This window comes from Oncorhynchus mykiss, chromosome 7, assembly GCF_057628025.1.
Source record: "Oncorhynchus mykiss isolate SJ-2025 chromosome 7, ASM5762802v1, whole genome shotgun sequence".
NCBI lineage: Eukaryota > Metazoa > Chordata > Actinopteri > Salmoniformes > Salmonidae > Oncorhynchus > Oncorhynchus mykiss.
Genome location: NC_143028.1, coordinates 59991684 through 60005807, shown reverse-complemented (window position 1 = coordinate 60005807; position 14124 = coordinate 59991684). Strand labels below are relative to the sequence as shown.

The 14124-nt window shown below is 44.3% G+C and overlaps 2 protein-coding genes across 3 annotated transcripts in view; both read right to left on the bottom strand.

Annotated features, from left to right (window-relative positions):
- c7h20orf96 (chromosome 7 C20orf96 homolog) overlaps window positions 1-3455 on the bottom strand; it is a 10931-nt gene extending 7476 nt beyond the window's left edge. Inside the window, exons 1-4 of one of the 2 annotated variants that reach the window (XM_021610205.3) lie at window positions 2999-3455; window positions 2495-2675; window positions 2184-2320; window positions 1601-1759 (exon numbers count right to left, since the gene is read on the bottom strand). In XM_021610205.3, the coding sequence (XP_021465880.1) occupies window positions 1601-1759; window positions 2184-2320; window positions 2495-2675; window positions 2999-3055 (534 nt within the window). In that variant the 5' untranslated portion in view covers window positions 3056-3455. The remainder of the gene's footprint in view (window positions 1-1600; window positions 1760-2183; window positions 2321-2494; window positions 2676-2998) is intronic. The other variant, XM_021610204.3, reaches the window with a different exon arrangement.
- Window positions 3437-14124, bottom strand: LOC149982623 (uncharacterized). Its single transcript, XM_090241562.1, has 3 exons — window positions 13994-14124; window positions 9997-10301; window positions 3437-4614 (listed from the first exon to the last, which is right to left on the bottom strand). The coding sequence occupies exons 1-3, from the start codon at window positions 14014-14016 to the stop codon at window positions 4589-4591; spliced, it is 354 nt and encodes a 117-aa protein (XP_090097688.1). The 5' UTR covers window positions 14017-14124; the 3' UTR covers window positions 3437-4588.

The following is a 14124-nucleotide window of genomic DNA, read 5'->3' as shown; positions in this document are numbered from 1 at the left end:
CTGTTATCGCCTACCCGACCGTTACAGCTGATGGTGATCTATAGTCTAACTGAACGTTACAGCTGATGGTGATCTATAGTCTAACTGACCGTTACAGCTGATGGTGATCTATAGTCTAACGGACCGTTACAGCTGATGGTGATCTATAGTCTAACGGACCGTTACAGCTGATGGTGATATATAGTCTAACGGACCGTTACAGCTGATGGTGATCTATAGCCTAACGGACCGTTACAGCTGATGGTGATCTATAGTCTAACGGACCGTTACAGCTGATGGTGATCTATAGTCTAACTGACTGTTACAGCTGATGGTGATCTATAGTCTAACTGACTGTTACAGCTGATGGTGATCTTTAGTCTAACTGACTGTTACAGCTGATGGTGATCTATAGTCTAACGGACCGTTACAGCTGATGGTGATCTTTAGTCTAACTGACTGTTACAGCTGATGGTGATCTATAGTCTAACTGACTGTTACAGCTGATGGTGACCTATAGTCTAACTGACTGTTACAGCTGATGGTGATCTATAGTCTAACTGACTGTTACAGCTGATGGTGATCTATAGTCTAACGGACCGTTACAGCTGATGGTGATCTATAGTCTAACTGACTGTTACAGCTGATGGTGATCTATAGCCTAACTGACCGTTACAGCTGATGGTGATCTATAGTCTAACTGACTGTTACAGCTGATGGTGATCTATAGTCTAACTGACTGTTACAGCTGATGGTGGTCCATAGTCTAACTGACTGTTACAGCTGATGGTGGTCCATAGTCTAACTGACTGTTACAGCTGATGGTGATCTATAGTCTAACTGACTGTTACAGCTGATGGTGATCTATAGTCTAACTGACTGTTACAGCTGATGGTGATCTATAGTCTAACTGACTGTTACAGCTGATGGTGATCTATAGTCTAACTGACCGTTACAGCTGATGGTGATCTATAGTCTAACTGACTGTTACAGCTGATGGTGATCTATAGTCTAACTGACTGTTACAGCTGATGGTGGTCCATAGTCTAACTGACTGTTACAGCTGATGGTGGTCCATAGTCTAACTGACTGTTACAGCTGATGGTGATCTATAGTCTAACTGACTGTTACAGCTGATGGTGATCTATAGTCTAACTGACTGTTACAGCTGATGGTGGTCCATAGTCTAACTGACTGTTACAGCTGATGGTGATCTATAGTCTAACTGACTGTTACAGCTGATGGTGATCTATAGTCTAACTGACTGTTACAGCTGATGGTGATCTATAGCCTAACTAACCTAACCCCCAAAGTGTGCACATTTAGTTTTTTGCCCTAGTACTACACAGCTGTTTCAAATAATCAAAGCTTGATGATGAGTTGGTTATTTGAATCAGCTGTGTGGTGCTAGGACGAAAACTGTTCTTCTATCATATCTACAGTATACTTGGTACTTCTGTAGTTCTATCATATCTAGAGAATACAGTTACATACGAGTGCAGTAGAATAGACAGTGAGATGCTTGCCCAATCTATTTGCGTGAGTACTAGGACACAAGTGTGTCCTGTCGTCAATAGAGCAGATATAGAGGAATAGAATGACATAGATTCTATGTACTCACCCCTAATTTGTCATGCCGGATGAGGAATTCCCTGGCACTGGACACTGACTGTCTGTCTGTGCTGTCTATCTCCCCGGCCATACGGACGTTGCTCTCCTGCAGCAATGCACAGTGCTTCTCCAGCTCCACTAGGGCCTTCTTCCTCGACATAATCAGCAACTGAAAGTGGTTGTTATTTGTTTATTTACATGTCAAATTAAATACCTTTCCTATTTATGCAGTATTGTGTTTTAAGTGTAGATCTTGTGGTCTGGTGCACACTTTATAACGTGTCTCTAAATCACACCTCCCTTGTACTTGATTGATCAATTGAGGTCACTAATTAGTTAGGAACTCCCCTCACCTGTTTGTCTTAATTGGACACAAATTAAAAGGAAATAATAAAAACTAGCAGAAACTATGCCGTCCATGTAATAATTTTGATACAGCTGGTCTAAATCTATTACTGCCATGGATTATTTCTTATGGCGTATTACTCCCTCTAGTGGTTGACTGTGGCTATCGACTCAACATGATGACAGGAACGTCTACTATTCAATAGCTGAGGATTTTACTGATCACTTATTTAATGTCTTATAAATACGTTCAGTGTTTTGATATTTTCTTGTTTCTTCAAAGTGATGGGGTCCAGCTTCACTCTTTCGTTCCTCCTCCGTCGAGAGAGTCGTCCCATAGATGACGCAGTGGACTCTTCATGGCCAGTGTTGGGGTGAGACTTCCCTGTCAAAGGCAAAACATGAAGTCAACCATTTTAGTTAATTTCCCATTGACAATTTATGCCTTCTGCATCATATGAAGCTGGATTTTCATTCAGTGAATCTTTTCATTCCAGCATGTCAACCTAATATCCTCAATTTAACATATTTTACATTCAAAGATGAGTTCATAGTTTACCTGGCTTGTCGGTTGTTGGAAAAAAGTTATGGGTGGCAGAGGAGGTCCCACTCTCCTCTCTCCCTGTCGCTGGAGAACGCTCGCTTGGTGAGCCAGTAGTCTTGTTGTGCAGTGGGGGCAGAATCACCCAGGGAGGGGGCTCTGTCTTGCTCCTGTTGCATCTCTCCCACTTGCTGTAATCCTAAACAGATATTACTACTTTGTATTGTGTGTGTGTGTGTGTGTGTGTGTGTGTATGTGTGACTTATGTCTGTCTGTCTGCCTCTCTGTCTGTCTATATATGGTTCTGTCTCTATCTTCTATGTATGTATGTATGTATGTGTGTATATATATATATATATACATATATATATATATATATATATATATATATATATATATATACATACATACATACATACATATGTATGTATGTATGTATATATATATATATATATATATATATATATATATATATATATATATATATATATATATATATATATATAATGTATGTGAACTTACCAATTTCTTGAAATCTTCCTTCAGTGACTTGACAAGATGGTTTGGCAGTACATTCATTATGTTTTTACATCAATACGTTGTAATACATTTATTCCAAAGCTGAACTTGGAGCATAATAAGTCATTCTAACTTTTGAAATATAAATACGACTTGCAACCTTGAAAATATATCTGTAGTCTAGCTGCATAACATAAAAGTTACTCCGGAATGTTCTGTAACGCTTCTCTTCGTCATAGCAACCACATCGACGACGAAAAAGACCGCCACCTACTGGAACATGGACGAAGCATTCTGGATTCGAATTTGGGTAACCAAAAAGGCTACACTGAGCGCGGATCCGAGAGATAAACAGACTGTAATGAAACAGCAGGGAGCAGGTCTCGAACCCTTGACCTTCTAGCCTGAGGTCCGGCGCGCTATCGACTGTGCTGCAAAAGCATGGTCGATTTCCGGGTTTATAAACCCAGGGTCGTTACAATACGTAGCAGGCAATATTTTGCCTGTATTCCTTTGTAGCTTGCATTTAGTCTACATTCTAGTTCAACCATTTATTTTGAAACAAAAATAGTAAATACAAATTTAGCAAGTTGGTGTGACAGCGATTTGCACTTATCTGGAATGAGATAACACAATTCTTCCATAATCGTTTTTTTAATGTGATAAAGCATCGCAGAATGTCGGTGCAATCCGTACTCAATATCCGAAAAAAGTTGAGTAACAATACAATTAAAATACAGATTGTATTTTACATGAATTAAAAGCACCACTAAGCAATATCTTAAATATAAATGTGCACAATTATATTAATCTATAAAATTATCTGAATATTTTATTTATCCTTTATTTTACCAGGTAAATTGACTGAGAACACGTTCTCATTTGCAGCAACGACCTGGGGAATAGTTACAGGGGAGAGGAGGGGGATGAATGAGCCAATTGTAAAACTGGGGATTATTAGGTGACCGTGATGGTTTGAGGGCCAGATTGGGAATTTAGCCAGGACACCGGGGTTAACACCCCTACTCTTAAAATGTATGGCCAGCTTCGTGGTTGACTGACTCAGTGTCGTCAAACACCCTCATGCCACATTGTGTGGCTACCACCACCTCTGGTGCTGTGCTCATTCCTATGAGGAGAAGAGGAGAGGAGAGAAGATACAAAAAACACCTACTACTACATACTAGAATGTATTAAAGTGGGGGCCTTCACGTTTATGAAGTAATAAAAGTCTAATGCACAAATATGACATCTTATAAAATTATTATCTTATCATGGCAACAATCACCAACCACTTAAATAGACAAATCTATCTAGCACTGTTAGCAAGAGAATAAAAACAGATCTGGGAACATGCTAGAACCTATAATCTATCTGGAAGTTAACAAGGTTTAAGGTTGTTTGTGGTAATTAGTTAGTAGGACCCATTATAAAGTGGGAACCACTGACCTAGACTAGAAGATCTCACTCACTTGTCATCATTGGGTCCATTGAGGGGATTGAGCCCAGCCAGTCATGATGTCCCCAACCTGGTAGCTGTCTGCCAGTGAGCCTGCTGCATCGGTCACAATCATGGTCTCCACCCCCAAGAGCTTAAATACCCGCACAGGAAAGGTAGTCTGAGAGAGAGAAAGAGAGAGAAAGAGAGAGAGAGAGAAAGAGAGAGAGAGAGATAAGGAGAGAGAGAGACAAGGAGAGAGAGAAAATTATAGGGGTAACCCAAAACAAGTTGCAACACAACACAGAACATATCCCTTGAGATGTTACAACAGCTCATCGCAAATTCTGCCACCACATGTGCGTCTCAAATGGAAATGGTACCCTATTCCCAAATTGTGCACTAGTTATAGTGCACCAATCTATGGGCGTTGGTCAGAAGTAGTACACTATGTAGGGAATAGGATGCAATTCGGGACATAACCATGGACTCAGTTAGCTATCCTAAAGGAGGAATCGCTTATCTACAATCTCATCACTCTGAACAGAGACATGAATAGCCTAGCAATGCTCTACAGTAGTCATACATTATGTTGACATGCATGAGAGCAGAGCTTGTCAACACTTTGTAGCAGAGCATGTCAACATCATGCAGGTTTGTTCATCTAATGAACAAATGCAGAGCTGTGGTTGTGGAAAAGTGTGAAGTTCTACTGTTTCTCATTGCCTTTCAAGGTCTTGATAAAGGCCTGGTGGGATGAAACGTCATGCTTATAATCTTAAAATTATAATACTAAATTGTGAGTGAGAGTGTTTCCCCCTGTATTCGTTTTTTCTCTAATAATGCTCTAGAATCATACCATTTAAAGGCCAGCTATACATATCAGGAACTATGTCAAGCCTCCACTAACATTCCTCCTCAAGAAAAGAAAAGTGGTGCAATATTAAGTGGAACTAAAACACTCAAATCAACCAACAACATTGTTTTACATGTCCATGTTAGGTTACCTTGTTGAACGTGATGTTATGAAAATGCTTTAGAACATAATATTATACGTTTTTCGAGCGCCTCACACAAGTTGAGAGAGATGTGGTCACAGCCATATTGAAACAACATTACGGGAATGGTAGAGCTTCCGTGAGACTACTTTGCTCATAGCTTTTCGATCAAGACTCTGATCAAGAAGTGAATAGACTAAAACTACCAATTTGAGATGGAAAACCCATAAAATACTAACAAGCATGTTAACAAGCCTGTATAGTATGGTCAAAACTGCACTTGCATAAGTTTTTGGCTCATTCAGCTGTAGGCTACATTACAATGATTTTTCACATTGGCAGGGGCATCGGATCGACTATTACTCGACATTAGCAAGCTAGCTAAATGCATGATGTCTACAATAACAAAGCATGTAGCTAGCATCGAAAAAGCATGTAAAGTCCAGTCAAAAACTATGTGGCTCAAACGCACATAGTTCCCTCCAAGCTTCAGGGCCCTAGATCTGATCCACGCCCTGTGCAACTGGATCCTAGACTTCCTGACAGGCCAACCCCAAGTTGATGAAGGTAGGCAACAACCACTGCTCTACCACGCTGATCCTCAACACGGTGGACACACAGGGTGCATGCTCAGCTCCCTCTTGTACTCTCTGTTCATCCATGACTGCATAGCCACGCACGTCTCCAACTCCATCATTAAGTTTGCTGACGACACAACCAATGGTAGGCCTGATTACCAACAACGACGAGACAGCCTACAGGGCTGAGGTGAGAGCCCTGGCAGAATGGTGCAAGTAAAATAACCTCTCTCTTGATTGTGAATGAGGAGGTGATTGTGGACTACAGGAGACAGCAGAGAGAGCATACCCTCATCCACATCGAAGTGGAAAGGGGAAAAAAATTCAAGTTCCTCTGCGTGCACATCACTGAGGACCTGAAATGGTCCTTCCACATAGACAGCGTGGTGAAGAGGGCGCAACAGTGCCTCTTTAACCTCAGGAGGCTGAAGAAATTTAGCTTGGCACCTAAGACCCTCATGCACCATCGACAGCATTCTGTTGGGTTGTATCACCGCCTAGGACGGCAATTGCACCGCCCGCAACCGCAGGGCTCTCCAGAGGGTGGTGAGGTCAGCCCAACGCATCACTGGGGGCACAGTGCCTGCCCTCCAGGACATCTACAGTACCCAGTGTCACAGGAAGGCCAAGAAGATCATCAAGGACCTGAGCCACGGCCTGTTCGGCCTGCTACCATCTAGAACGCATTTGCCGACGTCTGTCGGCAAATGCTCACCTTCGATGGCTGAAGTGTGCTCTTTATGGATGAATCCAGGTTGCAATGGCGTCGTGTTGGTGAGCAGTTTACTGATGTTACCATTGTGAACAGAGTGCCCCATGGTGGTGGTAGGGTTATGGTATGGGCAGGCATGAGCTACGGACAACGAACACAATTGCATTTTATCGATGGCAATTTGAATGCACAGAGATGCCGTAACGAGAACCTGAGGCCCATTGTCGTGCCATTCATCCACCGCCATCACAATGTTTCAGCATGATAATGCACAGCCCCATGTCGCTAGGATCTGTACACAATTATTGGAAGCTGAAAATGTCCCAGTTCTTCCATGGCCTGCATCCTCACCAGACATGTCACCCATTGAGCATGTTTGGGATGTTCTGGATGGACATGTACGACAGCGCGTTCCAGTTCCCAATAATTTCCAGCAACTGCGCACACCCATTGAAGCGGAGTGGCACAACATTCCACGGGCCACAATCAATAGCCTGATCAACTCTATGTGAAGGAGATTTGTCACGCTGCATCAGGCAAATGGTGGTCACATCAGATACTGACTGGTTTTCTGATCCACGCCCCTACTTTTTTGTGACCAACAGATGCAGAATTGTATTCCCAGTCATGTGAAATCCATAGATTAGGGCCTAATGAATTTATTTCAATTGACTGATTTCCTTATATGAACTGTAACTCAGTCAAGTCTTTGAAATTGTTGTATGTTGCATTTATATTGTTGTTCAGTACCAGTCAAAAGTTTGAACACACCTATTCATTCAAGGGTTTTCTTTATTTTTACTATTTTCTACATTGTATAATAATAGTGAACACATCAACACTATTAAATAACACATTTGGAATCCTGTAGAAACCAAAAAAGTGTTAAACTAATTCTAACATATTTTATTGTCACGCCCTGACCTTAGAGAGCTTTTTCTGTCTCTATTTTGGTTTGGTCAGGGTGTGATTTGGGTGGGCATTCTATGTTCCTTTTCCTATGTTTTGTATTTCTTTGTTTTGGCCGGGTATGGTTCTCAATCAGGGACAGCTGACTATCGTTGTCTCTGATTGGGAACCACACTTAGGTAGCTTTTTCCCACCTATGTTTTGTGGGTAGTTGTTTTTTGTTTAGTGTTTTCTGCACCTGACAGGACTGTTTCAGTTTGCACTTTGTTCTTTTTGTTTCAGTGTTCAGTTAAATAAAAGTCATGAACACTCACAACGCTGCGCTTTGGTCCGATTCCTCCTCATCCGACGACGACACCCGCTACATTTATATTTGAGATTCTTCAAAGTAGCCACCCTTTGCCTTGATGACAGATTTGCACACTTGGCATTCTCTCAACTAGCTTCACCTGGAATGCTTTTCCAACAGTCTTGAAAGAGTTCCCACATATGCTGAGCACTTGTTGGCTGCTTTTCATTCACTCTGCGGTCCGACTCAGCCCAAACCATCTCAATTTGGTTGAGGTCAGGTGATTGTGAAGGCCAGGTCATCTGATGCAGCACTCCATCACTCTCCTTCTTAGTCAAATAGCACTTACACAGCCTGTATGTGAGTTGGGTCATTGTCCTGTTGAAAAACAAATGATAGTCCCACTAAGTGCAAACCAAATGGGGTAGAGTATCGCTGTGGTAGCCATGCTGGTTAAGTGTGCCTTGAATTCTAAATTAATCACTGACAGTGTCACCAGCAAAGCACCCCCACACCATACCTCCTCCTCCATGCTTCACGGTGGGAACCACACATGCGGTGATCATCCGTTCACCTACTCTGCATCTTACAAGGCGCTTCGAACCAAACATCTCATTTGGACTCATCAGACTAAAGGAAAGATTTCCATCGTTTTAATGTCTATTGCTTGTGTTTCTTGGCCCAAGCAAGTCTCATCTTCTTATTGGTGTCCTTTTGTAGTCGTTTCTTTGCAGTAATTCAACCACGAAGGCCTGATTCACACAGTCTCCTCTGAACAGCTGATGTTGAGATGTGTCTGTTACTTGAACTCTGTGAAGCATTTATTTGGGCTGCAATTTCTGAGGCTGGTTACTCTAATGTACTTATCCTCTGTAGCAGAGGTAACTCTGGGTCTTCCTTTCCTGTGGCGGTCCTCATGAGAGCCAGTTTCATCATAGTACTTGGTGGTTTTTGCAACTGCACTTGAAGATACGTTCAAAGATCTTGAAATGTTCCGCATTGTCTGACCTTCATGTCTTAAAGTAATGATGGACTCTGGTTTCCCTTAGCTTTTTTGAGCTGTTCTTGCCACAATATGGACTTGGTCTTTTACCAAATAGGGCTATCTTCTGTATAGCACCCCTACCTTGTCGCAACACAACTGATTGGCTCAAATGCATTAAGTAGAAAATAAATTACGCACATTTACTTTTAACAAGGCACACCTGTTAATTGAAATGCATTGCAGGTGTTTACGTCATGAAGCTGGTTGAGAGAATGCCAAGAGTGTGCAAAGTTGTCATCAAGGCAAGGATGGCTACTTTGAAGAATCTCAAATATAAAATACATTTTCATTTGTTTAGCACTTTTTTGGTTACTACATGATTCTATACATGTTATTTCAAAGTTTTGAAGTCTTCACTATTATTCTACAATGTAGAAAATAATAAAAAATAAAGAAAAAAATAAAGACGAGTAGGTGTGTGTGTATATATATATATATATATACATACCAGTCAGACCCTTGGACACACCTATCTATATATACATATATATACACACACTGAGGTGGGGCGACGCTTGATTAGTGCATGATTGAGAAATGACCAGGGGAAGGGTGAGGGTTGATGAGGAATGAGAAAGTTCCTTATATGGTGTGTGTCTTGGTAGTAATATTTGCTCCCTAAGTGGACAGTAACAGCTGTTATTTTTCATCTATTTGTGCCAATTGGAATGTGTGTTAACACTTTTTTCATTGTTTCTCGATACTGATGGCTGTGATCTGGTACTGACCTTACAGAGTGAGTGTCCCTCATACATGTGGAAACGGCCCTGCATGCAAACACACGTCTTTCCTTTTAGCTCCCCAAAAAGCTGACTGTTCTATTTTCCTAACAAATATTCCAAGTTAATGTCATCATGGCCATTGTGGTGTGTTAGGTATATTATGTTGATCATTGTTGTCTTTCTTATTGTAACAACCAGTGTATGTTACACAAACTTCTGCCCTTGGTCCATGTGAACATTCCCAGTTCCCATATCTCTCTCTTTCCTTCTTTCTTTCTTTCTTTTTTCATATTACATTTTTTTCTCTCACCTGTGCTCTGTGGGAACCCAGGGATGTCAGAGTAAGGACAGGAGTCCTGGCACTTGAGGGCATCAGCCAGCATGCCCAGTCCGGAGCCACTGATGATGGCCACTTTGGGCCTGTGCTGCGTCTGGGACAGGAGCCACTGATGATGGCCACTTTGGGCCTGTGCTGCGTCTGGGACAGGAGCCACTGATGATGGCCACTTTGGGCCTGTGCTGCGTCTGGGACAGGAGCCACTGATGATGGCCACTTTGGACCTGTGCTGCGTCTGGGACAGGAGCCAGCTGGCTGTCTTCTGGTAGTCATCATGACTAAAGGAACAAGAAGAGGATAACACTGACTGTATAGAGCAGGAGCTGGGAACAATAACTATCCTGTCATGGGCAATACTTGGATAAAGGGTCTGCTAAATGGCATAAATTATAATAATCATTATTATTAACATGGTCCCCTCAGTGACAATTTAGTTCCCACACAGAATCTGACATTTTTATAAGACAGGTCTTGTATTTTCTATCGTGAATGTGCATGAACTGGAATAGTTTGCATCCTAGACTACATGTGATTTTACTTAACATACATTATGGGTGTATAGCACAGGGTTAGGGTCAATTGAAATTGAAAAGCTTTTGAAACAAATAGCTTCTCTTTTTAAATTTATTGAGAATTTAATTTCAGTTTTTGAATTGGAATTTAAAAGTACTTCCTGAATTTACGGACTTAATTTCAAATTGAACCCAACCATGGTATAGTATATGTCACACCCTGACCATAGTTTACTTTGTATATTTCTATGTTTTGGTTGGTCAGGGTGTGAGCTGGGTGGGCATTCTATGTTACATGTCTAGTTTGTCTATTTCTATGTTTCGGCCTAGTATGGTTCTCAATCAGAGGCAGGTGTCATTAGTTGTCTCTGATTGAGAATCATACTTAGGTAGCCTGGGTTGCACTGTTTGTTTGTGGGTGATTGTCTATGTTAGTGGCTTGTCAGCTCAGGTCTATTTTGTAGCTTCACGGTCGTCATTTGTTTATTGTTTTGTATGCAGTGTCAGTATTTTCTTTATTAAAGATTTACCATGGACACTTACCACGCCGCATTTTGGTCCGACTCTCCCTCTCACCAAGAAAACCGTGACAGAATCACCCACCACAAACGGACCAAGCAGCGTGTCAACAGGCAGCAGCAGCAGGAGAGGGAACAGAGGAAGGAGCAGCAGCAGCAGTGGGAGAGGCTGCATTACTTGGAGAAATGGACTTGGGAGGACAATTTGGACGGTAAAGGACCCTGGGCACAGCCTGGAGAATATCGCCGCCCCAAAGAGGAACTAGAGTCGGCGAAAGCAGAGGCGCTGGTATGAGGAGGCAGCACGGCGACGCGGATGGAAGCCTGAGAGTCAGCCCCAAAAATTTATTGGGGGGGGGGGGGGGGCTAATAGGGAGTATGGCTATGCCAGGTAGGAGACCTGCGCAAACTCCCTGTGCTTACCGGGGGGCTAGAGAGACCGGACAGGCACCGTGTTATGCAGTGGTGCGCACGGTGTCTCCAGTGCGGGTGCATAGCCGGGCTAGATTGAGCGTCGAGCCTAATGCCATGAAGCCGGCTCTACGCATCTGGTCCCCAGTGCGTCTCCTTGGGCCGGCTTACATGGCACCAGCCTTGCGCTCGGTGTCTCCGGTTCGCCTGCATAGCCCAGTGCGGGCTATTCCACCTCGCCGCACTGGCAGGGCGACCGTGAGCATTCAACCAGGTAAGGTTGGGCAGGCTCGGTGCTCAAGAGCTCCAGTGCGCCTGCACGGTCCGGTCTTTCCAGTACCACCTCCACACCCCAGCCCTCCGGTAGCAGCTCCCCGCACCAGGCTTCCTGTGCGTGTCCTCGGCCAAGTACCACCAGTGCCAGCACCACGCATCAGGCCTACAGTGCGCCTCGCCTGTCCAGCGCTGTCGGAGCCTTCCTCCTCTCCAGCGCTGTCGGAGTCTCCCGCCTGTTTAGCGCTGTCAGAGCTTTCCGCCTCTACAGTGCTGCCGGAGTCTCCCGCCTGTTCAGAACTGCCAGTCTGCAAGGAGCTGCCAGTCTGCAAGGAGCTGCCAGTCTGCAAGGAGCTGCCAGTCTGCATAGAGCTGCCAGTCTGCATAGAGCTGCCAGAGCTGCCAGTCTGCAGGATGCCGCCAAAGCTGCCAGTCTGCAAGGAGCCGCCAGAGCTGCCAGTTAGCATGGAGCCGCCAGAGCTGCCAGTTAGCATGGAGCCGCCAGAGCTGCCAGTCAGCATGGCGCAGCCAGGGCCGCCAGTCAGCATGGCGCAGCCAGGGCCGCCAGTCAGCATGGCGCAGCCAGGGCCGCCAGTCAGCATGGCGCAGCCAGGGCCGCCAGTCAGCATGGCGCAGCCAGGGCCGCCAGTCAGCATGGCGCAGCCAGGGCCGCCAGTCAGCATGGAGCAGCCAGAGCAGTCAGTCAGCATGGAGCAGCCAGAGCTGCCAGTCAGCATGGGGCCGCCAGTCAGCATGGAGCAGCCAGGGCCGCCAGTCAGCATGGAGCAGCCAGGGCCGCCAGTCAGCATGGAGCAGCCAGAGCAGCCAGTCAGCATGGAGCAGCCAGTCAGCATGGAGCAGCCAGAGCAGCCAGTCAGCATGGAGCAGCCAGAGCAGCCAGTCAGCATTGGGCAGCCACTCAGCATGGAGCAGCCAGAGCTGCCAGTCAGCATGGAGCAGCCAGTCAGCATGGAGCAGCCAGAGCAGCCAGTCAGCATGGAGCTTCCAGATCTGCCCGTCGACCAGACTCTTCCAGATCTGCCAGTCAACCAGACTCTTCCAGATCTGCCAGTCAACCAGACTCTTCCAGATCTGCCAGTCAACCAGACTCTTCCAGATCTGCCAGTCAGCCAGGAGCTTCCGCCCCTCTGTCCAGAGCTTCCGCCCCTCTGTCCCGAGCTGCCGCCCCTCTGTCCATTGAGAAGAGTTGCCATGGTGAGGAGGCCACGGAAGAGGATAAGGTGGGGGAAGACTAAGGTGAAGTGGGGGCCACGTCCAGCACCAGAGCCGCCACCGCGGACAGATGCCCACCCAGACCCTCCCCTATAGGTTCAGGTTTTGCGGCCGGAGTCCGCACCTTGGGGGGGGGGGTACTGTCACACCCTGACCATAGTTTACTTTGTATATTTCTATGTTTTGGTTGGTCAGGGTGTGAGCTGGGTGGGCATTCTATGTTACATGTCTAGTTTGTCTATTTCTATGTTTTGGCCTAGTATGGTTCTCAATCAGAGGCAGGTGTCATTAGTTGTCTCTGATTGAGAATCATACTTAGGTAGCCTGGGTTGCACTGTTTGTGGGTGATTGTCTATGTTAGTGGCTTGTCAGCTCAGGTCTATTTTGTAGCTTCACGGTCGTCATTTGTTTATTGTTTTGTATGCAGTGTCAGTACTTTCTTTATTAAAGATTTACCATGGACACTTACCACGCCGCATTTTGGTCCGACTCTCCCTCTCACCAAGAAAACCGTGACAGAATATACTCAGATACACCTTCAGTATAAGTGAGATGTCCTGTTGTCATGGTCTGGCAGACAGACCATGAGGGTTGCCTTACAGGAATCTTGAATCATGCAATCCTACTTATTATTTCCATAAAAAGGTATTCATCTGTCTAACCTAAGCAGAACAAGAAACAAAATCTATACAAAAGACTGTCTCTCTTTACATCCTCAGTACCGGTATGTCTATAACTGTGAAAGTTGTCAATAAAATGTGGCAAAAGCACGGAATGCATAAAACTAGAAGACTAAAGGCAGCGTGAAACAACATGAGTATTATTACTCTGTACAAAAAAGTAAAGAAAATTAACAAAACAAATCCATTAAAGACAGATAATATTCTAACATTCAAGTAATGAAGACAACTTGATTTCACACAAACAGCTGGAACTTCACTGGTGTCCAGATTGAATCCTATAAAAAATATACACACTGGAAAACTCACCCAAAAACCAGTAAAGGAAAATGCAATGACTTACCAGATCTGATCTTTTCTGTGCATTTTGAAGGTTGTGGTTGATATACAGTAGGTCTTGAAATAGCAAAAATAAAGCCAGAGGTTGTATTTGTTATGATGCAGTAGTATTGTAGATCTAGACAGTACCCTATG